This window comes from Panthera onca, chromosome D2 (assembly GCF_046562875.1).
Source record: "Panthera onca isolate mPanOnc1 chromosome D2, mPanOnc1 haplotype 2, whole genome shotgun sequence".
NCBI lineage: Eukaryota > Metazoa > Chordata > Mammalia > Carnivora > Felidae > Panthera > Panthera onca.
This window is the reverse complement of record NC_138349.1, coordinates 18368741-18394425: the sequence shown is the minus strand read 5'-3', so window position 1 is coordinate 18394425 and position 25685 is coordinate 18368741. Positions and strand designations below refer to the sequence as shown.

At 45.7% G+C, this 25685-nt stretch overlaps 2 protein-coding genes across 4 annotated transcripts in view; one reads left to right on the top strand and one right to left on the bottom strand.

Moving 5' to 3' along the window:
• Window positions 1-6826, bottom strand: part of LOC132685610 (guanylate cyclase 2G-like) — a 56411-nt gene extending 49585 nt beyond the window's left edge. The window contains 1 exon segment of the mRNA XM_078434102.2: window positions 6551-6826. Within this exon segment, the coding sequence (XP_078290228.2) occupies window positions 6551-6826 (276 nt within the window).
• The window catches only part of ACSL5 (acyl-CoA synthetase long chain family member 5), a 44776-nt gene continuing 24219 nt past the window's right edge, over window positions 5129-25685 (top strand). Inside the window, exons 1-2 of one of the 3 annotated variants that reach the window (XM_060641490.3) lie at window positions 5129-5286; window positions 24354-24538. In XM_060641490.3, the coding sequence (XP_060497473.1) occupies window positions 24383-24538 (156 nt within the window). In that variant the 5' untranslated portion in view covers window positions 5129-5286; window positions 24354-24382. Of the gene's footprint in view, window positions 5287-5770; window positions 5796-7449; window positions 7695-24353; window positions 24539-25685 lie in introns of those variants that run through there. The other 2 variants (XM_060641488.2, XM_060641489.3) reach the window with 2 other exon arrangements.

The window sequence follows — 25685 nt, the reverse complement described above, 5'->3', positions numbered from 1 at the left end:
CGATATGCTTCTCCATCCAATAAGGGGCCGGCTGGTCATCTGGGCAGCCTCTCTCTGGTATGTAATCATGTGAAGCAAGGCAGGATGTCCCTTCTGACTCCTCCACCCTCTTTGGCTTCTTGTCTGGAGAGACCAGAACCCCTCCCACTTCCTGATATTCCTGAACCACTCATGTGAAAATTTCCCAAATGGCTCTCTAGCCACACACTCAGGATTGTTCTCTCATGCAGAGAGCCCAGTGAACCAAGACTGCGGAGCAGAGGACCATGTCCTTGAAGGCATGGTGAAGGAGGTGTTGGCATACCCCCCCCCCCGAGTACTGATGTCCCCCATCTACTGTTTGTCACCCACTCTCCTGGAGGATGCAGTGTAGTGAGTTGGTTGGGAGCACAGGAGACTTGAGCTCATTTGGACAAGTTACGCAGTGTCTAAACCTTGGTTTCCTTATTTGTAATTACCCTGATGAGCTCACGTGAGGATTAGATGGAGTCCTAGGTGTAGGACACACAGCACAGTGCCTGGCATGGAACAACACTCAGGGAATGATAGGAATGCTAACAGTTTTATAATAAGGGACTGTTGATTCAGTCAGGGTCATAAACTCTGTTGGATGTGTAAACCAGGGGTACAGGTAGAAGACCCTGCTGCCTTTAAGTTCATCCAGAGCAGTTATAACACATTTGCTGCTGCCGCTGGGTGATGCCACCTTTTGTTTATATTCCGTAGGCATCAGGCCGAGGACTTATGGGCCTAATCGGTGTTGTTGAAGGAAAATACAGTGCGAGCCACATACCTAATTTTAAATTTTTCAGCAGGCATAATTACAAGAGGTAAAGGAACAGGTAGAATTACTTGTCTAGTGCATCCTAAATATTATCACTTCAACATGTAATCAGCATTTTTTTTTTTTTTAATTTTTTTTTCAACGTTTTTTATTTATTTTTGGGACAGAGAGAGACATAGCATGAACGGGGGAGGGGCAGAGAGAGAGGGAGACACAGAATCAGAAACAGGCTCCAGGCTCTGAGCCATCAGCCCAGAGCCTGACGCGGGGCTCGAACTCATGGACCGTGAGATCGTGACCTGGCTGAAGTCGGACGCTTAACCGACTGCGCCACCCAGGCGCCCCTGTAATCAGCATTTTAAAATCGGGGATGTTATGCTACTTTCTTCAAACTAAGTCTGCAAAATTCGGTGTGTGTTTTGTACACCTCTAAATGTAGACTTGACTCATTTCAAGTGCTCAGCAGCCATATGCAGGCCCTGGTTACCGTATTGGACCACACAGATCTCCATTTTCCCTCTGAGCTACCTTTCTAACCTGCCAGGAAACAGCGATGATTTTTATGGGGTTGTTGTGGGCTCTGGGAATTTAGAGCTGACCCCTCTCCCGGGGATCTCTCCACTTTCTGTCTGATTCAGAAACGCTCTTGGAAAGCTCTTGCTAACAAAGGAGAAAGTTGCCTGTGTCACTGTGTTCCAACCTTGTTGACATCATGAACCTGAGAATAAGTCTATGAGGCAATTTGCTGTGTGTGTTCTTTGCGGGGGGGGGGGGGGGGTGGCCTATCTGGGGTTAGGGAAAACTTCTTATTGCAATCTGTGCAAACATCAGCCTCATCAACCAAGTGCTTGTGCTTGAGTAACACTTCCTTCCCACAAAGAATGAGCAAGTGGGCCTCAAGAGCCTGGGTGCCCAAGCTGTCCATGACCCAGGTTGATGAAAACGAGCTGGGGGCCAGCTTCTCCCACGTGTACAGTGATGCCCCATGGTACAGGATTGATAGCAGGGCCCAGCATGGAGCTGTGACAACTGAGCAGAACAACCTGAGGTTTGCGCAACTGGATGTATAGTGTATTGGCCCCTCTAGTTGTGTGAAGTGAGGCCGTGCGTGGGAAATGAGTTCAGTGGCAGGAAGGATATCCAGGCAGATAAAAAGCCCTTCTGAGGAGGGAAAAGGTAGCTGTTGTTTCATCCTTGGCATCAGAACCATATGGCTGGCATTGTGTCCTGCTTCCTCTAGGACCATGGTTCTTAATTTTCTTTGGGAGACCAATGAAAGTTCCCAAGATAAGTGTGTGTGTGTGTGTGTGTGTGTGTGTGTGTAGTTATATATATACACAAGATTGCATAGGGTTCATCGAATGGATCATACTCATAGATACACCCTTGAACTCTGGACTCCAGGCTACTTCAATTCAATATCTGACTCTGAGACTCTGTCCGCTATTAGCCACATGCCTTGGGGAAGTTAATTGGCCTCTCAGCTTTGCTTCTGCAAAATAACAACTTCTTCGTGGAGATGCAGTGAGATTAAATACGATAATGCAGATGAAGTTCTTAGAACAGCGGTATCCCACGGGAGGTGCGCAGTAATGTTCATGAACATCTCGAATGCCTTCAGAAAGGAGCTGGCATGAGAACCTTGGGTTGCTACCTGGCAAGGTGTACTTTGAATGCCATAAGCCTTTTGAAACATCAGATAACCAGGGAAAGGGTGGGTATGGAGTTCTGATAACTGGAATGGCTGATTAAGGCACACTTGGCAGGAGTTTAAGGAACTTTGCCCCTTCCTTTTCACATCTCAGTAGAAGGGTAAACTTCAAAGTCAGCTCTGCCATGTGGGAAGCTAAAGGTCAGTCCCTCACAGTCCCCCACTCTGTGCCACCACAATGTCTTTCCTATTCCGCCACCTCTAGAGAAGAACATCTCACCTTTCTTTCTGAGCCATCAGTATTAAGTTAACATGAGTAGGTTCAGTTGATAGGTCTAGAACTCTTTCTTCTTGGGTCATGTTGCCCTACTTCTAAAGACTTGCATTAGCTGTTAGAACAGGCAAAGATCCTTCCTAAATAAGTGTTCTTTAAGCCATGAATCGTAACTGCCCTTGTCACGGGCCCCAACAGCCACCGAAGGTTTGGATGCTGAGGGCAGCATCCCCGTTTATACCTCACAGGTTTGAAAAAGATAGATTGGGAAAGTTTTACAAACTGGGAGGAGCTTCATCAATGCACTGTGGGGCTACTTAAAAAGTTGACCTGCTTATAAGGTCTGTCTTTCCCTGCTTTCAAAAATGGGGAAAACCTGGGTTCTGTTTCTAAAGAGCTGTCAGCCCCTATCCTGAGATGTATCTTGGCTTTTTCAAGGCTGTATTACAAAACCCTAGAGTATTGGCTCCTGGTCTTCTAGAACTGTTGTGTAGGTGATTTGTCGTTTCTTTGTCCCTACCAAAGGGAAGGGCATGTAAACACACTGACCAGAGCACCATGTGTGAGTGTGTCCGAACTGTAGCTGTTGGGTCAGACTCTTCACATCTTGAGCACATTGCCTATAGATGACCTAAAACAATAACTAAGGTTTGCACTTTGTCAGGGTTATGGGAGCTCAAACCCAGAAGGAGTTTGCTTGTATTGAATTCTAAATGCATATGGCTGTGTGAAGGGAGGGAGAAATAGAGGATGTGGTATAGAAGCCTTAGCTCACACGTGTTTTTGTGAAGTGAGATGTTATGGGAAATGATGATTTATCAAGAGATGGGGCACTGGAGACCTGGCTTCTGGACTCCCCTCTCCTACTAAAGTCCATGCCTCAGCTGTTTCTCATTTTTACTGTCTCAGGTACCCTAAGAATAAAGCTAAGTTTGTTGGATCAGGTGATGCCCCCTATATGCCTGTGTTCATACCCACGTGGCTTGTCTAGTTGTCATGCTGTGCGGCTTTGATATATATTTACATGAGGAGTGGGGCAGGGAATGGCAATACGTCCTGTTATTGCCAAAGCGCTACTCTGGGACTGGTCTGCCTACTGACCTTGAGTAACACCTCTCTTCTGGAGCACACGGTGAGTTCTACTCTGTGCCAAATGGCCCGCCCCGCCCCCCAACTGCAGGGTCACCATAACCAAGACTACCCCAAACACAGTCCCTCTTGACATCTCAACAGTCGGGCTCATTGAAGGCAGAGTGGCTCCGAGTGTGTTCCTAGCGTCGTTCCCAGACCAGCAGCATCCACATCACCTGGAATTATTAGAAATGCAGATTCGCAGGCCCTAACCCAGGCCTACTGAATCAGAAGCTCCGACACCAGCTGTGTTGGAACAGGCTCTCCAGGGGGTCGTGATGTTCGCTGACGCCTGAGAACCACCGGCTTGGAGTATCTCGCTCTCCAGCAGGTATGCCGTCAGTAGGTTGCCAGTTAACACAACTTGGCATGAATCCAATCAGGTGGGACTTACGGCCTCAGTTCTGGTTGAATTGTATCTCCTTTAGTCACTTCTTAGAAAGCCCTTTTCTTTCAGGTACTAAGGCAGGACTAGGGCTGTGTGCAAAGAAGGGACTTTCAAGAATCAATGCACCTAAGACCTGGAAGAGAATGTGACCTAATAAGGCCTCACTGGTAATGTGGCGGCCACTGCTTCACACAGGAGTCAACAGGAAGCGGTACTGGGTTCTGATGTTGATATTACTGGCTGCTTGACTGAATCCAATGAGAAGAAACCTAGTACAGCATTTCCACGAGTTTCTGCTGGCCTGGCACACAAGACATCCGTGGGAGGTGCAGCCTGTATCCATGATCCTGCATTCTAAATATGACCCAGGTAGGTTTGTCCCTCGGTCTGGATGCTAGAGTCACTTGCCTCATCGCATTGTCTTGGAGATGTTCTAATTCTGGAGGGGTCACTGGCCTCTTCTAGAAAAAGGCCCATCTCGAAATGCAGACCTCTCTTATCTGATCCATAAAGTCCTAGCTTGAGCCAATTAACGTGGCTTCTCATGTTTTGCTCAACCACAACTCAAGGAACGAGTTTTCCCTCTTGTGCACTGGACCTCCCTCTTGCTATCATGGTCTCAGGGACTCTGTCCCAAAGGCAGATGCCAAGCCCTGTCTGTCCACTTTCTTTCCCCTGAGGTATGGGCTTTATAAAGGTTTTGCTTGTTGCATGTTAGCTTTCTGAGCAGAGGGCTATCTTTTTTCCTCTCCTTCCTCTTAAGCCCTTGCATAACCATCTCTGTTTTAACCTTTTGCCAAATTCTGTGCTTCTTGCAGTTGGATGTTATTTCAAGTGTTGGAACAGGTAACTTCTACCTTTGAACCTCTGTTGCAACGGGTACAAAGGTTCCAGGAGAGTCTTTGGTGACTCTCAGGGCAGCACGCATTGGCTTCAGATGTGGCCTCATTGCAGGAGCTGAGGAAAGGACAGAGGTATCTGAATGTGGTGCTGAACCAGTGCTGCCAGCTGTCAGGGGTTCCTTTCCTGGCCCCGGGAAGTGAGCCTATTCCTACAAGGTAAGCTGCAATAACGCTATCTACTCTCTGGTTTCTACACCGACAGGATGGCAAGGGCAGGGGTGGGGAGGGAAGACACGTGTCTCTCCTCAGCCTTGGAGCTCTTTTACTATATGAAATTACATTTGGTTTAGTAGTAATCTCAGCTGACTTGTGGGGAGGCAAAGCAGAAACCAAGTGGAAAGGCGTGGAGACATCAAGGCTCTATGAATGCTGGCACGAGGTGGATTTGGGAGAGAAAGTTGTTAATTTCACTGAATCCAACTAAAATAGGCAAACATTTTAAGAGTTACAAAACCAAGATGTATGTCTCCTTCATCTTCCATTCAAAAATTTCTGTGTCAGCATGGTTACAAGGGCTATTTGCCAGCTGCTGATGGCAGGGATTCCCATTTGGAAGGGACTGGGGGGGAGAGAACTTCAGTCCTCAGCAGACGTTCCCTTGGGTGCTGAGGTCTGTACTAGGTGTGTGACCTGTGTTACCTCATCTGCTCACCAGCTTCTAGAAGGTAAGTGGTATTGTTCCCATTTCATAGATGAATAAAGTGTGTCTGGGCTGTTCAACAACTTGGCCTGGGCTAACTAGTTCGCAGGTTGTGTGGCTAAGACTAGACTTCTGACCAGTCCTGTCGCCCTAGGCTGCTGCTATAGAATACAGAATTCTTGTGTTGTCAAAACCTCCCGTTATTTCCTGAAATCTTGAGAGTGTTATTGACGTGTGCATACGATCGAATAGGAATGCCGCTCTGCTAGAATTTGTAAATGATCGAGGCACTTCTCAACTTGAGTACCCGCACCTGGAGGAAAATAGTAAAAAGTAAATTAATTAATTAATAATAATAAAAGGAAAAGCTCATTTGGCCCTGAGCGCTCTCCATTCAGCTGGTAAAAGAAGCCAGCACTCAGGGTATTAGAATAGCTGAGACTTAACATCCATTCTGCCATTCTCTGACCTCTGCTGGACCGAGCTGCTTCTCAAAGGAATGAGCTCCTGAAACTAAGCAATGCCAAGTGTCCCTCCAGCCACGAAATGACCAATAAGCTAGACTGACAGGGTGGCTAACCTCCTCTTCCCGTACTTGGTCTTTCTTCTACGTCTAAAGTGGGGCTCCTGTGAGGCCCAGGGATCAGGTGCCATTCTCTGAGATTGACCTGGCTCGCCCTGGCTGCTTTTTAGCTTGGAGGCTTTTAGGATCTCTTCTCTGTAGAGCGAAATGAACCCTCATCTAGCTCTGGTAAAGGGTCAGGCTTGTGTCAGACTTACCATGAGCCTTCTTGAAGGGACCACTGGGCATCTGGGAGGTAAGGTGGGGGGTGAGGAGGAAGAAGCCGGAGAACTCATGACTTCTGCCTCCGAATCCGAGAATGGGAGCTCCTGCACCCTTTTGTGGCCACAGCCCGAGGTGAATCCTCTGAAGCTACTATAGGTTCTGACATCCTGCAGACCAATCTCCAGGACCCTTTTAGGGGTCTGCACATTCGGAACAATTTTTCCGGTAACACTGAGAAGTGACTTGCCTTTTCCTGTCAACTGGCTCATGCACGTACAGTGGGTTTTCCAGAAGCTGCGAGATACGAGATCAACTGGACAGCTAAGGACATACGTACTCGTTGCCTTCCTGTGGTTTCAAAAGTTCCCAGCTTTAATTGGAGGTGAAGGAGGCAGCAGAATCTATTTTTTAATTTAGATTTCAAGGTGTGAAAAGGATGGGCAGCTGATTGTGTCAGAGGAAAAGAACAAAAGCTCTCCGTCTGGGTCACTGTCATTGCTGGTTCCACTGGCTTTATCAGAAGCGCTTGGGGACTGAGGCAGGCGGAGGGAGGACGGAGGTTGGAGGAGGGTGACACTGTGCCAGGTGCCCCACCATCGGGAGGGATGCAACAGCGGGCTGGACCTTCCTGTCCTGGGAGTCGAGGCGGGGAGCGGTGTCCCCTTTCTGGCATTGGTGCTCTGCTCCGGGCACCTCAAGTCAGTCCAGTTTTGCTTTGATCTTCATTTCAAGGTAGTCAGTCACAGGAGCCAAGGGTGAATGGTGCGATTCGGGCTGGCTTTTGTTTCAGCCTTTAGGAGCTGGGGTTAAGGGCTTTGAAAAGGAGCCAGGCAGCCTGGCGGCTTTTCTCCTCCTGCTCAGAACGCTTCCACTTTCAGTTGTGAAAGAAAAACCAGGAAGTGAAGTCCCGGAGCACGTTAGAAAGCCTGGCCATGGCCTGACTCGGGACAGCTCACACAGGGCACAACTGGGGACGCTGGGAGCCGAGCCATCCCTCTGCATGGATGCTCTGGAGCCAGCCTATCCTTGGAGGAACTGGGGGTGAGGGAAGAGGGACAAGGATTCTGTGCCAGGAGGAACCCGGAGCCAGGAGACCCCATTTGCAGGAAGCGCCAACAGATGCGACCCCCTCACAGGGTAAGGGGACCTTCCTGAGGGAGTATTTAGCAAGGGGTCTTGTGAGCACGGGGCAGAGGCGAGGGGCCGCCCCAACCCCCAGCTTCAGCCAGTCTAGAGCCTGCTGTGTGCCTGGCACGTGTCAGCACTCTCTCTCTCTCTCCCAGCTCTCTAATGGACACTTTTAAACTGTCCTTATCAGGAGGGGTGAAGGGAAGGGGGAATGTGGGGCATGTGGACTGGATTTTCTTTCACCTGTCTCTCTTGGAGGAGATGGACCAGAACCGAGACCTCTTCAGTTTTCATTGTGAAATTTGACTCCTTCCTATGGTGAGAGCTAATGGGTGAGGGAGGGATGGATGGTTTCTGAACGGACTTAGATCAGTTTTAAGGGGTAGGGCCACATGTTGAATCTAAGGTGAACTTCAAGGACTTTCAAAGCGTGAGCTTTGTGGGGAGGGGGGGGCGCCTGTGTGGCTCAGTCAGTTAAGCATCTGACTCTCGGTTTCTGCTCAGGTCATGATCTCACGGTTCACCAGTTCGAGCCCCGTGTCAGGCTCCGTGCTGACGGTGCGGATTCTCTATCTCCCTCTCTGATCTCTCTCTCTCTCTGAAAATAAGTAAACTTTAAAAAAAAAAAAAGAGTGAGCTTTGGGAAGGGACTCCATGGTTGGGGATTGCTACCTTCTGGGGTATTAATCTTCTTTGGTGGTTTGAAAAGTAAGATTGAATCTATCGATCTATCGCTCCAATTTGTAGATGATTGGTATTCTCTAACAGCAGCAGAGTCCTAAAAAATAAGACAATTTAGGGGCACCTGGGTGGCTCAGTCAGTTGAGCATCCGAGTCTTGATGTTAGCTCACGACATGATCTCACAACTGTGGTGTTGAGCCCCGTGTCGGGCCTGCTTGAGACTCTGTCTCTCCTCCTCTCTCTGCCCCTCCTCCACTTGCATGCATGCTCTCTCTTAAAATATATAAACTTAAAATAATAATAAAATGTCATTTGATTTTAAAAAGATTGATTTAGGGACACCTGGGTGGCTCAGTCAGTTAAGCATCTTTCTCCGGCTCAGACGATGATTTCACAGTTTGTGGGTTCAAGCTCCACATCAGGCTCTGTGCTGACAGCTCAGAGCCTGGAGCCTGCTTTGGATTCTGTGTCTCCCTCTCTCTCTCTCTCCAAAATAAATAAACTTAAAAAAAAGGTTTATTTAGTAAAAAATAAAAACAGAATAATTGGTTTCACTTGAACGTTCCCTTTCTACTGCAGCATGGGCGTTACTCTGTAGTGGTCCCCTCCAATTGATGAGTATTTGAGATGAACACAGAATCCTCTTAGAAGAGGCATGGTCTAAATTCTTGTAGACGTCACTTGTGTGCTTGACACAATAAAAGGAACAAAAAATTAGAACAAGGGCCACAGATATTTATAGAACAGGCGGATCATAGAGTTAAATAGATGGTAGGTAAGAAAATGCAGATGGTGGGGTCTCTAGCAAAATGCAAGGTAGATGTGCCCCCAGATAGAAACACATTCCAACTTAATTTAAAACAACAACACACGGCTAAGGCCAAACAATATTTCAGCCAGGTATTTGGCTAGGTCCTGACCTAACATAGTCTTCTCTCTCAGGCTATATTCTAACACTTCAGGGCAAAAACCCCTACTATAATGTTAGTATATGATCGAATGCCTCCGTGCTAAACATGCAGTGAGGGCCACAGATTCTATAGAGAGGCTCGGGGTCCGAGAATGAATGGAGAAGAGGAAGATGAGGCCAGTTAGAGTTAAGCACCAGCTCATAATAGCTGCTCTTAACATTTCATTAAGGCAACCTTATGACATGGATGGTTTCACCATCTTACGGCTGAGAGAATTGGCTCAGGGAAATAAGTAGCTTTTCCAACATCAGAGATTGAAGCTGTCTGTGTGACATGAAAAACCATGGTCCAACCAGTCAGGTGCAGAGTTAGCCTTTCTTCAGATCTCTTAGAAAATTGCATTCGTGAAAAGGTTTTCCTGTGTGGTGACCTGGGCAGATCTTGACTTCACATACTTATTAATGCTTCTCAGGTTGACATTTTTCTAGAACTGCCAATGTTACAGCTACCGTTCATTGACTGTTTCCTATGGGGCAGGGCTGGGCTTAGTGTTGGCGGGGTTATCTTTTAATCTTCAAAACGGTCCTGGGAGGCAGGTGGGTTGTTTCGCAGATGGGGAAACTGAGGTTTACGAGTACAGAAACTAGACACACTTAAGGAAAGGTAGAAACTGGGATTTGAATCCTGGCTCGTGTAGTACCGAAGGTCAAACTGTGCCTCCATTCCAGTGAGTCTGGTCTAGTTTAGTGATGAAAGAACTAGAAACTGGGAGAAATCTCTCTTTTGAAAATCCTTCCCATTCAAATCCGTAGACAAAGAAAGCAGATTGGTGGGTGGTGCCAGGGACCGGGAAAGGAATCGGGAGTACCTGCTTAATGGGCCCAGGGTTTCCCTTAGGGGTGATGAAAGTATTTTGGAACTAGATAGAAGTGGTTGATTCCACAAAACTGTGAATGTACTAAATGCCACGAAATTATTCACTTTGTTTAAAATAAAATGTTTTTTGATGTATTTTTATTTTGGAGAGAGAGAGACAGAATGCAAGTGGGTGAGGTGGAGGGGCAGAGAGAGGGGGAGACCCAGAATCCGAAGCAGGCTCCAGGCTCTGAGCTGTCAGCACAGAGCCCAACTCGAGGCTCGAACCCACGAACCGTGAGATCAGGACCTGAGCCGAAGTCGGACGTTTAACTGACCGAGCCACCCAGGCGCCCCCTTGCCCCAAAATTACTCACTTTAAATGGTTGATGGTATGTGAACTGAACCTGGGGAAAGAAAAAACAATCCTCTTGCTTCTGGGAAGGTGACTTACCAAACCAGGATTTGGCAATTGTTTACTAACCAGGAATGAAGTTTCTGTTCCTGTCTGTTTCCTATTTTTGGCCAGTAGATGCATGGACCCTCAGCTGGGGTGCAGTCTGAGGTGGTTCTCATGCGTGGCAGCACCCTGCAAGGGGGACCTGTCCCCAGCAGCCCTGAGTCAGCTGTCATTGTTCTCAGCACACCTGCTGTAAATACGTCCAGGTCTTCATCTCTTTTAAGCAACCATGCCTCTGCATCGAAAAAGGGCTCTCTCGCTCACTCTTCCCCAGGACACAGGGCCTGATAGTTCCTAGGCTCTTAATCCATGATGTCTCAATAAATACATGAGATTTGGAGTTTGGAAGGCGAAGCAGCCCCTGTACTTCTGTGGTCAGGCCATAGTATTGACCCTCTTTGGGGGAGCTGGTAGCCAAACTCTGGGTCTCCTTGGGTCAGTCTCCTCTAGGATGTGTGAAGTGGTGGGTAGCTGTGGAAGAGGATGCAGGGGTGGGGTAGGGTCGGAGGAGATAGCTGGGTCAGAATTCAGAGGTGCATGATGCCCTCTGCAACGAGAAATCCTTCGTTTAAATAGAAACAAGGAGTTGTTAAGACCTTGGCTCACAAGGTGGAGGGCAGTGACAGTATGAAGGTCTTGGTTTCTTCTCCTTCAGGAAGCCTCCGGGTAGGACACCTGGTACTTGGCCAGGAGTCCGGAACGGGGCGGTGGGGGGGAAGCGGAAGTGGGAAAGAGATCCCGGCTTCCTGAGGACCTCTCATGACCAGCAGTGCCTAGAGGGCTCCATATACAGTACCCCTTTTAAGTAGGAACGGTTACCTGTCCCCTTTTGCGTGCAGTTGAGGGAAACTGACGCCATTGACTTTATGTAGCTATCCCCAGGGCCACGCGAGGGGTAGGGCTGCTGCTCTGGCACCTGGAAGGGCAAAGGCCTTGAAAGTTTGTTGTTGTAAATGAGACTGTTGGCCATAAAGCTTGTTGTTTGCACTTTGAATCTGGTGACTTATGACCGGCGGCCAACCAGGTAATTTGAGGGCTGACTCTGCAGGAGCTCTGGCAGGAAGGCCCCTTTCACAAAGTTTCAACTCACTGTTTTTCTCCTGCATGGGTGATGGGGGCCTAGCACTTTGTCCAGACTATCTTTTTACAGGCTCTCTTATCAAGTCCCATGAACTTCTGGTGTTGAGTCTCCTGATCCCCGTTCTCATAATGAGCAACACACTTGGGAAGCCTTGAGGGGTGTTTTTTGAGACAAGGTTTTCCTCAGGGTAGGGCTGCTGGGCTGTGGTTTGTTGGTAGATTAAGGTTGACTGTGTCAATCTGAGACCCAGTGGGATTTGTCACTGCTGGCTGTCAGCCTATGGGTGGCTCAACTATCCTATGCTGTCTTCATGGACCGAGTTAAGAGGCTTGTGGTATTTAATGTAATGAGGGCTTTTTTGTTAAATCCTACTCACCAGGGCAAGGCCTGGCACCCTAGGGCTCTCTGGTATTTATGAACTGAAATGGCTCTAGTTGAGTTGTATGGTGTCTCCACCAAGCACCAGATACTGTCACCTTCAGTCTTCTTGGAGGCTTTTTCTCCCCCACCTTCCTTTCAACTAAAGATGGATCCTCTACCTGCATCAGAAACACCCCTTCACTATTTCCCTTCCCCAGGTATCATGCTTGTCCCACATCAGCGCCTTTAGTCATACTCTACCTCTGCCCCCACATCTGGGTGTTCCCTTCCCCTCCCCTCCCTTCTCTGTGGAAAAAAAAAAAAACAGAGACAGAGATGACAGTTGAGAAAGATGGTTTGACAGAATCATGGTTAGAATCCTAGTTGGGGACTTATTAGCCATTGGCCTAATTGGTGGGGTCATCCTCCTTGATTGACCCTGGAAATGACACCATTGGCCATAAACCTAGGAGATCAAGAACCACACATCCTTGAGAGTCTAGTCTCCACACAGCGCCCTTCACCTAGTCCAGTCTACACTTGCGTCTCCCACACTGAATCCTTCTGTAAGTGTGTTCAGTAGGCTCTTGGCAGGGGGTAGGTCTTCTAAATGTCTCTCTGCACATGGCAAAGTGCTGGGCACACAGTTGGTCCAAGACCTTTGTTTTCCTTTTTAAAACGAAATATGTAATTTTATAAATGAGGTATAGAGGGTAAATCTCTCTCTTGCCACATGGAGCTCTCCAGTCCACCAGATTCTGCCAACACTGGTGTATACGCCATTAAGCATTTGTTTACTGCCTGGGGAATTGGTTTTATCTCCTCCTTGACCGTGAAGTCCCAGCGTGCTTTCCGCACGCCGAACACACTGCCTGGCACATAGTAGGTGCTCAAATATTCAAACGCTTGTAGAATGAGTGACCCTTGAGCCCCTTCAGGTCAAGCTGCTTGGTGTGGTCAATGTCATGGCATGTGGCCCCTGGCTGTGGCATTTCGGAAGAGGACTCAGCCACCTCTGCCCCATCTGTGTGTATAGGAGCACACTGGGTCCTTGTGGGACTGAATGCTGCAACCTGTTTCCTTCAACAGATGTTCCTCCCTCGTTCTCCCCTCTGAACTTGTGCCATTGGTAAGCAAAAGGAACAAGTGGCTCGCTGGGACCTAGAGGGTTCCTACTGGACCTCAGGCTCTGTGCAGGGTGTAGTAGACCCTGAAGGCTTAGACAGCTACTGCCTGGGAACACTCACAGCCAAGGCATCCACTGAGTCACAGGAAGCTTTCCTGAGGCCCAAACCTCAGGATAGAACGGAGCCGCCTCCGATTTGTACAAGCCTCCTGAGCTCTGGTTCCTGGAGCTTTCCCTGTGTGATTCAGCAGCAAAGATATTACCCATGGATATGCATTAAAAACATCCTGATTTATTTATAGCATGCTTGCTCGCAGGCCAGGAAAACCATTTCAAGCCTAACCCTCCCCCTCTCCCTGCCAGCTGCCTTACAAATTGGAGTTGTTGGCTATGGCCTAGCATTTGGGCGGGGAAGGGCAAGGCGTGTGACCTTGATATCGCTTTCCTGTTTTAATTAAACACTCACAGAATATTTCCATGCTGTGGAAATGACCGCTCAGTCACCCCCCCCGGGACTTCATAGGGATCCCCTTTGGGAATACAGTCTCCCTGCTCTGTCCTGCCTGACCCCGTGGAGAGGAGGCGGCCCTCTGCTGTCTGCCTGGGGACATCGCCTGGTGTGTGTGCCTCCGAGCACACTGGGTACCAGGCCCCAGATGGAGAGAGCGGTCTGTGTCCAGTGACCTGGAACTGCTTGCTGGAGAAGGCTAGCGCGAGTGGTGGCCTGAGCACCTGGGCAGCGGTGACTGGCTGGAAAGTCAACTGCCATCTCCTATGTCAGGATCTTACGCCAGCCTCTTCTCGGCTCCTTGCAGTGAATGTTGAAAGGTGCCCTTTCAGGGCCCCTTTTGGCCCTGTGACTCAAACTTCACCTTTGCTCTCTTTATCTGCTAAAGAAATGGATGAAAAACGTTTCCACCCCCAGCGCTGCTGTCCGAACAGGCTCACTCTGTGGCTAAGAGGATTGCACACAACGCGAGCGCTCAGAACGGCCACGTTCATTCAGTGTGGCTTTGGTGGTGGGAAGGCTGCACTTGCAGAAATGAAGCTGAGGCCACGTTCTCAGGCACAGGCACATGAATTGTCAACAACCGAGGTGGTGGAACTTTCTCGATCAGCTGCCTCAGGCCGAGGTGGGGTCATTTGGAGCTCTTGTTTGTTCTTGGGTTTTTGCTCGTCTTTTTTAAAGCAGTAAAGCACACGTATTTCACGTTAAACAGCGCCTACTCTCAAGTTACCTTCTTGATGAGACTTGCTTGAAAACTTAACCCCTGCTGTCCACAATCCTCTTCCCTGATTCTATTTTTTTTTTTTAATTCCATATACTATATAATCTAGTCATTGGTCAGACTTGCCAAACTCCCCAAGAAAATACAACCCCACAAGGGCAGGGTTTCACTGCCATGTCCCCAGCACCTGGAATGACACCAATATACAGTCAAGCCCTTAAATATCTCTTGGCTGAATGATTGAATACTTGAAATTTTCCGGGAAAATCCACTCATGATTTCTCTTCTTCCATACATCTTTTCATACGAGGAATATACTTTCAGAAACACAAACACATAGGCATTTGTCCAAGTGGGGTTTTTTTTTTCTTTCTACTCAGTAATGTATCATAGAGCCCTTTCCACATCAGTACATACAGATCTGCTTTATTCTTTATAATACCTGCCAAGAGCACACTGTGTGACAGTGTTCTGATTTATTTGGTTACTCTCCTATCAAGGTAGGCTTTCCTGGTCTCCCGCATTATAAAAAAAAAAAAAAAATTCCTGTAGATGTAACAATAGTGAACAGAATAGTTGATACTTGATTCTATACACCAGGCACTGTTCTAAGTACTTTACAGGTACATTAACTCCTTTAATCACGAAGAAGATATTTTCATTGCCATTTTACAGATGAGAAACCATACAGGGGCACCTAGGTGGCTCAGTCGGTTGAGCATCCAACTTCAGCTGGGGTCATGATCTCGCTGTTTGTGAGTTCGAGCCCCGTGTCAGCCTCTGTGCGGACAGCTCGGAGCCCGGAGTCTGCTTCGGATTCTGTGTCTCTCTCTCTGTCTCTCTCTGCCCCAGAGTTCGCACTCTGTCTCTGTCTCTCTGTCAAAAATAAAGATTAAAAAAAAAAAATTTTTTTTTTTTTTTTTTAAGAAACCACACAGAGGTTATCTAACGCAGGTAACAAAAACGTTCACACAGGGTAGGGGACCACATTCCTAACCAGTACCTTGAACAGCCATTTGTAATATATTTTATAGAACTGATGTCTTTCTACAGGATGAGTTACTAGTAGGGTCATTAGTTCAAAGGGCACACATTTTAAATTGTGTTAGAAGGCAATGAGCACGTCTTTAAGGAGACCGCACCTAATTTACGTTTCCCTAACAGTGCATTTTATACTATTTCATCTTTGCTACTCTTATGGGTGGGGGAAAAGGCATTTCATTTAAATTTGCATTTATTAAATGCTAAGCAAAGATAAATGTCTTTCTCATAAATGATGTTTTGCTGTGAACATTCTGGTTGTGACCTTTGCTTTGTGTTTTATTGTGTTTGTTGTGTTTTGTTTTTTGTTGACTTCTAAGCATTCCTTATTGAGGAAATGAGCTCTTTAGATAGGCAAAGTATTTGATACTTTTCCCAGTTTATCTTTGTCTCTGGTATCTTTCCTGCAAGGCAAATATTTTTTAAAATTTTATGTAAGCTTGCCAACATTTTCATTTATGGCTTCTAGGCTTTGTGTCTATCTCAAGTCTTCCTCCTACCAGAATTACAAAAAGAAAACATTCTCTTATACTTTTTATCCCCAAATACTCTTACGGTTGTCATTGTTTCATATTTAAGTCTTTGATCCATCTTGAGCTAATTTTTGTTGGGGGGTAAGACAGTGATCAGCTTGATGTCTTTTCTCTGAATGGCTAACCAGTTGTCTTGATACTTTTAAGTGAAAAAAAAATCTATCTTTATTTGAAATGCAATTTAGTATATGTGAATATATCCCCTGGGAGTTTCAGGATCATTTTGTTCAGAGTTTTGTGTATTCATGATCAATAGAAAACTTCTCTAGCTCTATCAGAAGCAAATGTGGTAATGTTGAACTCTCTGGTCCCCCCTAGCCCCAATTCCTGTTGGTTTTCAAAACTTTTCTGATTCTTGGGGCACCTGGGTGATTCAGTCGGTTGAGCCTCTGACTCTTGCTTTTGGGTCAGGTCATGATCCCATAGTTGGTGGGTTTGAGCCAGGCATCAAGCTCCGTGCTGGCAGTGTGGAGCCTGCTTGGGATCTCCGTCTCCCTCTCTCTGCCCTACCTCTGCTAATGCTTGTCTGTTCTCAAATTAAATAAATAAACTCTAAAAAAAATTTCTGACTTTTATTAATAAGCTTTATTTTTCTGGGTGGACTGTATTTTTTAAAATTTTTTAAATGTTTATTTTTGAGAGCGAGAGACAGAGTATGAGTTGGGGAGGAGCAGAGAGAGAGGGAGTCACAGAATCCAAAGCAGGCTCCAGGCTCTGAACTGTCAGCACATAGCCTGCTATGGGACTCAAACTCATGAACCATGAGATCATGACCTGAGCCAAAGTGGGAGGCTTAACAGACTGAGCCACCCAGGCACCCCTCTAGGTGAACTTTAGAATCAACTTTTCATTTCCCAAGTAATTCTGTTGGTTCTTATTAAAGTTACATTAAATGTATAGATACATTTAGGGATATGGGGTCCTCTTGACTATCTCAAGCATGCGTTTCCAGTTTTCAAGCCTTTCTTATGGCCCTCAGATCTAAACTTTTTAAATAGAGACTTTACACATTTATTCTTTTTAAAAAAATGTTTATTTTTAAGAGAGAGAAAGAGAGAGATGGTGAGTGGAGAAGGGGCAGAGAGAGAGAGGGAGACATAGAATCTGAAGCAGGCTCCAGGGCCCGAGCTGTTAGCAAGGAGCCCAACACAGGGCTTAAACCCGTGGACCACAAGATCATGACCTCAGCCAAAGTCGGACGCTTAACCGACTGAGCCACCCAGGCGCCCCTACACATTTACTCTTATATATGCTATTGTGAATGACTTTTCCCCCATTACTTTTGAATCAGCTATTTGCATGAAATAAAGTAAAGCTATTGAGTTTCTAGCTACCAATGTGGTAACTAGCCACGTTATTGAATTATTTCATGGCTTCTAATTGCCTCTTATTTCCTTAGAGAGTTTTTAGGACTCCCCTCTCAGCTGTTTTTTTTTTTAATTGGGAAATATGACAACAAATTTTATCTCAGATATAACCAAATGTTGGCCCTTCTGACCTTACATCATTTTAAATAGCATGAGTAGCTGAGATTGACCCTCTTTTGAAGTCAATGCTTTTCCAATATCAGGGTTTTCTGACTGTTTAAGTTTTAAGAAACAGGATCATATCTTTTATTTTTCAAAAGCAGAAAACTATATTTGATGCAGAAGAGTAAACTGGTGTAAGAAAAGGTGGAAAACCCTTAGCTCCAGACCTCTGAAGATACTGGTGAAGGGTCTTGAAATAGAATGCACATCTGCTTCATGTTCACTGCATGTTAAGGAAAAGTTATTTTCATGAAGCTATTTGTATGTTTGTAATGTTCTATTGACCTTTGCCATTACTTTGGAATTTGTCTAGAAATATTAACTATGTGGTTAAGAACTGAGGTGGAAGCTTCCTACATTGGAGGGGGAGGCAGGGATTTAGGGAAACTAACAATGGAGCCTGGGCAGGTGATTTAAAGCCCAACTAAGAAAGCATAACTTTCATATACAGCCTCCTAAATAACACACAGGCCCCTCTGGAGTCATTATGAGTCTTAAAGTCTTGTGACCTAGTCCCTAGAAGAAACTAAGTGATTCAGTACAGAAGAATGTGTTAACTAATTGGGAATAAGAACCTGGGGACTCTGGTCTCCCTTTTAATGAGCTGTCTATCACCACAAAATGAGTCCATACATGTAGGGGAACAGAGAAACCAATTAAATCCAAATTAGTATACTATTCTAGAAGGTAGATTTTTTTCCCCCAAAAGCTTATGATTGCAATTTATATCTCATTACCACACAGAAAATAGTTAGTTCTTCAGGCCTAAAAGCAAAGATAATTTGCCTTATTGTTCTTTGACACAATTATTTTTTCTAGGCTGGATTTCCTGCTCACTTACTACTGTAGATGACATCATTTGATAAGATTCATCTTGTAGAGTCTTTCAAGCTCAGAGGTATATACTCATCCTGAGTAGTCCTGGGTATGTGTTAGAAATGCCTCCTTTTCACTTCCTACCATTCCTAACCCAATACTGTGCCAAATACTGATATGGGAGTACCTATCTCAATATTGGCCAGAGTGACTTTTGATGATCTAAGATTTGGGAGTTTGAGTTTTAGGAAGGGAAACGTGGTCTAACAGAGGATTTAAAGCAGACAGTTCTAAACCAGAAAACTGGCCATTTATTCAAGAACCACTCATCAAAAGCTAACTATGTGCCAGAAATGGTGGAGGCATTGGAGATACAATAGTGCACAAAACAAAAATCTCTGTTCTAGTTAGAACATCAGTTCAGTAGGGACAACGGATGATAAGGGACTAGGACTATTTCAGATAGTGAACAGTATCATGGAGAAGAGAAAGCAAGGTTCTGTGGTAGTGACTGGAGTGGAAAAGGCAATATTAAGTAGGGTGATCAGAGAGAGTAAGTCTCTGAGGAGGTGACATTTGAGTTGAGGCCCAGCCTGTAAGTATTACACACTGTTTCAGATCCGGGGAATAGTGTTTCAGGCAAAGGGAAGAGCAAATACAGAGGCTTGAAGGGAATTGACATATGGATGGAAACCTGAATTCATGTAGGAAAAATAAGATCTTTCAAAGAAAAGGGACTACAAAACAATATTTGTAGGTCGAAGATAACCTGAAAGCTTCATGGCAATAAACATAGTTGACCAAAAACTAGAATAGTAGAAGGGTCCATTTGGGGACTTCATTCACAGAAAATGAGACTTCATGAAGAAATGGTGGCCCAAATCCTCAAAGGAGCAAAACTCAGAGCTGAATATGGGGTAGTCATAACCTAGACACGGGGGCTTGTCCTGGGAGCTTGCAAGCAGGTATAAAGGTGGAAGGTATCCTTCAGCTAGCTTGGGAACTAAATGTGTCAGGAGCCAGGAGACGAGTGACTTCATACCACAGAGGAGGGAAGACCCTGGAGGGAGCCAAGGGGAGGACTGGGGACAAATGGACATCCTGGTGGAAGGGACTACAGTATGTCACTATCACCACGTCAAAAAGTGAAGGAAGCTTTCCACCTGGGGCCATCCTAACCATTTTAATGTGTAGTATGGCTTGCTCAACAATCTGTAGATGACCTGGAACAGGCACTCCTATGTGCGGTGTAACACAGCTCTCTTTCCTCTTTGCCACCTTCACACTTTCCCCTCCTCCATTCCTTCCCAAATAGTGATATAAAGAGAGAAGGAAATGCCGCCACATCAACTCCTTGTGGAGGGTTCCACTGAATGACTGAACCAGAATTGTAATTTGAATGACAAAGGACACGTGACAAAAGAGACAGTAGCTTTTCTCCTCATTTACTTGAACATATCTGGAAATTGTAATGGATTCTAAAGGTTGGGATGGTAACCAGAGCTTCCCAGTTCAGTAGTGGTGTAGCCCAAAGGTTTTACCATCTCTTGGGCTCTCAGCTTCTCCCAACTGAACAATGAGAGAGTTATGTGATATAGTTGCAAATCCTCTCTAGCACTAGCATCATAAGGTTAAAAATATGTGTATGTCTTCAGAAGGCTATCCAGACTACTGAATGGGAGCAGGGGAACCTGGGTCGCTCAGTTGATAGAGCATCTGACTCGATCTCAGGGTCACGAGTTAAGGCCCACACTGGGCTTAGAGCCTACTTAAAAAAAAAAAAAGAAAGAAAGAAAGAATGGGAGAAAATATTGGCAAATCATATATCTGATAAGGGTCTAGTATCCAGAATATGTAAAGCACTCTTACAACTCAACAACAAAAAGACAAACCACCCAATTTAAAAATGAGCGAAGGACTGTAATAGATCTTTCTTCACAGAAGAAATACAAATAGTCAACAAGCTTATGAAAAGATGTTCAACATCATTAGTCATTAGGGAAATGGCATTTCATACCTAGTGGGGTGGCTATTATCAAAACCCCCCAGAAAATAGTAAGTGTTGGTGAGGATATAAAGAAATCAGAACCGTCTATTGCTGTTTGGACTGTAAAATGGCACAGCCATTGTGGAAGACATTTTGGTGGTTCTTCAAAAGGTTTAAATATACAATTACCATGTGACCCAGTAATTCCATTTCTAGGTATTTACCATAAAGAACTGAAAATAGTAAAATCTGCATACAAATGTTCATAGCACTGGTCACCATTGCCAAGATGTAGGAACAACCCCCATATCTACCAGCTGATGAATGAATCCATAAAATGTCTGTCTACACAATGGAATGTTATTCAGCCATAAGATATGAAGTATTGATATATGCTATAACGTGGATAAACCTTGTAAATATGCTGAGTGAGAAATGTCAGACACAGAGAGTCCCATATACACGATTCATTTATATGAAATATTAAGAATTTGTAAGTCCATAGAAACAAAGTACATCAGTGGTTGCCAGGGGCTGAGGAGGAAGGGCAGAGGGGGACTAACTGCTTAAGGGGCACTTGGGGTTTTTTTTTTTTTTGCGTGATGAAAATGTTTTGGACCTAACTAGACATGATGGTTGTACAACATCATGAATGTACTAAATGCTGCTGAATTGTACATTTTAAAACGGCTGGGGGCCTGGGTGGTTTAGTCGGTTAAGCATCTGACTCTTGGTTTCAGCTCAGGTCATGATCTCACAGTTCAGTTTGTGAGGGGCTGACAGCATGAAGCCTGCTTGGGATTCTCTGCCTCCCTCTCTTTCTGCTCCTCCCTCCCCACCCCCCCCCACCGCTCTCAAAATAAATAAACTTTTAACAATGTGGAGAGGCAGAGAGGAGCTGTCTGATATTCTGCACATGTCCTATTTGAGTTCAATACCTGATTTACAATAGCAAACAAAGTGAGTAAGCTATTTCACTTGACAAACAGATATATCTCTCAGTGACTTCTCCAAATAAAATCCCTTGCCAATGCAAGCAAGGTACTTCATTCTCCTGAAGCTGTGGGCTTGGCTTTCATAAGTATCTCCCTTGTTTGTATCCAAGTGGCCAGTCTCATCACATCCATGGGCTGTGTAACTTCAGTATGTCTGAAAGGAAGGCTTAAGAATTGACAGACCATGGTCCAGATTAATCCAGATGTCTTTTTGTTCATCCCATACCAGACTCTTACTGCTTGGGCCTGTAGTTAAAACTGAGGATTCGTAAAAATCCAGTGTGTTAGGTTTTCTAGGGAGCACAAAATCTGATGATCTCGTGATCGTGGGTTCACATTACCGTGTGGTAACAACCAGGCCGGGTCGACAGCAGGTGCTGACTTTGCTCTGGTCACGGGTTCTGTCTCTCTCCTTGCCTCTCTCTGTGCTATCTGCCCAACTCTTCGACCACTCTCCTCCCCGCATCCCTGGCTGCCACCTGCCACAGAAATTTCACCTCTAGCCCTTCTTTTGAAGACAAAGTTTGCAAAATCACTTGTTAAAATGTAAATCTGCCGTCTGCAAGAAGGGAGCAAAAGTCCTCAGTGTGACAGGCTGTTCTCATAGGTGAGAAGGAGAGTGAAGGTAAGAATCTCTTAATTTGAAGGTGAGATTAGGACAGAGGAGAGAATCCCAGATCAGAAGATACTAGGCTTGTGGCAGTGTCCCCAAGCTCAGGAACCGGGCTGGCGGTGGCAGGATGGGTGAGCACAGAGCAGGTCTCTCCTCGCTTCAGCTCTGCTACCTGCTTTGTCAATTTCATAATTTTCCCTGGGGCGGCCCGCCTCCCCGCCTGGGGTGGCTGGCTCGTGCCACTTCACAAGTCCAGGACAGGCTGGATTCTAAAAATCCCAGCTCTCACAATCCTGGCAGGCGGTCACAGTAGGTAACACCCCCAGTCCTTATGTGACCTAGCACCTGTGGGGCCTTGCCTTTGTTTTTGTTTTGTCGTCTTTTTCTTCCCCTAAACACAATGTGGAAGACACCAAGGAGTTGGGGACAGTCATCCCAGTCTCTGGAAGGTCAGTTTTCCTCCATAAAATGGAAAAGGGACTGCTCCAAATTCAGGTAATAGCCAATCAGGGAGCAGAAAAATGCTAAAATGGCTGAAGCATTCTTGTGACCATGCCTGCTCCCACACACAATTCCTGAGCTTGGTTAGCCTTTGCTGGGGTGGAGGGAGAAAGTTCCAGATTCCAGCTAATGGCAGCAGCCCCAAAGTTCTCAGAGTTCTCAGGGCAACTATGATCTTTATCTGATAAAACTTGTTCTCTCAGGCTTGCTTTGTTCTCTCAATTTTAAAGTGGGAATGTTTGGTCTCATCTCTGAGATACTATTCCATAAGGCACTGCAGTAAACTTTTTTTTAATAGAATTTATTGTCAAATTGGCTTACATACAACACCCAGTGCTCATCCCAACAAGTACCCTCCTCAATGCCCATCACCCACTTTCCCCTCTCTTCCACCCCCCTGCCCCGCCACCGTCAATCCTCAGTTTGTTCTCTGTATTTAAGAGTCTTTCATGGTTTGCCTCCCTCTCTGTTTGTAACTATTTTTTCCCTTTCCCTTCCCCCGTGGTCTTCTGTTAAGTTTCTCAAGATCCACATATGAGTGAAAACATATGATATCTGTCCTTCTCTGACGGACTTATTTCACTCAGCATGATACCTTCTAGTTCTATCCACGTTGCTGCAATGGCATGATTTCATTCTTTCTCATTGCCAAGTAGTATTCCATTGTATATATAAACCATATCTTCTTTATCCGTTGAATCTTAGAGGTGACAGTAAAGGCAATTCAGAATTTGTGTTCTTGAGAACACTCAGATGTTCCTTCGCCGTCACCTCTACGGTTCCAGCCAGATTCAGTCTCTTTGAACTCCAAAGCTAGACTCGGGATGAAAGAGGGGTTTTGCAGATTTTGATGGGGAAGCGGCAGCAGGAAATGCTGAGTGAACTTGGACAAGTCACTTTACCCTTGGGAGCTCCGATTTGCTTATCTGTAAAATGCTATGTCATGACATTGGTTGGATTAAATTCCACGATTTTCGCAAACAATCCAGTCTGAAAGCTGTGAGGCAAGAGATGGGAGAGATGGCCTTAGCCAGAGTAAATTCCTAGGACTTGCCCAAACACTAGCTCCTTCTACTAGAGCAGTTTGAAGCCAGACATCGCTAGAAGCTACAAGAAAAGCTGGGTTGGGGAAAAAGCTTTGCTGCTTTCAGTTCCCTGAGATCTCCTCCTGGCCTCAATCTTCAGTGCTCACTTGCTACCATGCATCAGGTGCATTTTCCAGCACCCTTTCCATGTACCTGGCTGACATTGCCTCCAGTAAAAATGGTTTCTCCAAGGCTCCCTGGAGGAAAGGACATTGGACACAGCAAGCTGAGATGCTGTTGATCCCTGAGACTCTCCCGATGCTTCAAGAAAGAAAGCAATGAGCAAGGTGTAGCTGGTCAGCAGGAAATGTCATTCATGCAGAAAGCTTGATTTTTAAAATCTGCTCTGTCACCTCTACAGAGGTTCCCTGTTCTGTTTGTTTTGTACTAGAAAAATCCAGCCAGAAGAGTCCTTCCTGACCTTTGGTCTGACTGGGCAGGAGAAGCTCTCCAGGGTGCCCTCCTCTGACAACCAGCTTAGTTTGGATCCAGAAAGGCTCTTCTAGGCCCTGTTGGGCCAAAAAACAAAAAGGCAATCATTTTGCAAAATTGTCTAGGAAATGATTAACCTGTTTCCTTTAATCCTTTCTGCCTTGTGGGAGGACAGTCAAGTTGTGGCCAGGCGGGGTGGGGGGCGGGTAGAGAATGTACTGTATTATTTTCAACTTTGCTGAAGTAAACAGTAAGAGAAATTCTGTCCCGAGAGAAGTCCAACCCTGGTTTGTTGGAGGGTTAGAAGTGCGCGAGTGCATGCGTGTATGTGTGTGCGTCCTTTTGTAAACGCAACTATCGAGTAAAAAAATATATATATGGCCATTTCCTCTAACTTTTTCTTTCTTCTTTCTTTTCTTTTTTTTTTTTAAGGCCTGAATTTCCTGCTGCTATTCACAAAGATGCTTTTTATCTTTAACTTCTTGTTTTCTCCACTTCCAACTCCGGCACTCATCTGCATCCTGACCTTAGGAACTGCCATCTTCCTGTGGCTGATCAACAGACCGCAGCCAGTCCTCCCTCCTGTGGATTTGAACAACCAGTCGGTGGGAATCGAGGTAACTGACCAATCCTCTTTCTTTTTTTTTTTTTAAATTTTTTTTTAACGTTTATTTATTTTTGAGACAGAGAGAGACAGAGCATGAATAGGGGAGGAGCAGAGAGAGAGGGAGACACAGAATCTGAAACAGGCTCCAGGCTCTGAGCTGTCAGCACAGAGCCCGAGGCGGGGCTCGAACTCATGGACCGTGAGATCATGACCTGAGCCGAAGTCGGACGCTTAACTGACCAAGCCACCCAGGCGCCCCTCCTCTTTCTAGTTTGATCAAGCGCAAAATGTAATCCAAGTCCTTGGCATAACTCAGGAGGAGAATCAGGTATAGCGTTGGAAAGGAAGCCTTTTAGGTTAACTATCACCAGAAAATCTACAAATTTCAACTTCTATTACTGGCGTACTTTCTTTTGTAACAGCCATAAAACCACAGCTAGGTTTTAGGATGCTAATAATCTGGATCAGGGTTGGTCAACTACAGCCCGTGGGCAGAATCCACCTTTATGTGAGCAGCTAGCCAGCTAAGAATGGTTTTTACATCTTTTAAGAGATGTTAACCAAATAAAAAGAGATGTGCACCACGAAGCCCCAAGTTTTTACTATGTAGCCCTCTATGGGAAAATTTTGCTGACCTGTTATCTAGGCGATAGAGCCGGTGTTGGTGGCAGGAGAAAGCCGTCATTGAGATACCCAATACCTGAGAATGGTAAAGAGGTTATTTCCTGAAGTTAAATTCTGGCTTTGGGTCCATATTCATTCTTAAAACTGGCAGAAGCTGAAGAGGGCTTTTCGCCTCAATTCCCCAACTTTCAGCAAGTCACACAGCTTCCTACCTCTCTGAGCAAAGGCAGAGCTCCCAGAATGTTCTCTTCCTCATTTTTCACATTCATTCCTTTTCAGAGAAGAAAGTATTTTTGTTCCTTTATAAGGCTAACCTCTTCTGATTGTTTCAGGAACTTCTTTCCTGTGCTCGAGAATCTCCTCCAAGCTGCCTCCACTCTCCACCACCCCGCTTTTATCCTGGGATGTCTGCACATTCTTCGTTGACATCTTCCTATGCTGCTCATCCTGCAGCTTCAGATCACCACCTCCTTTCAATCCTCCCGTTTTCCACCAGAGTTCTTTAAGAATAGCCTGTCGATGTCCTTTTCTGA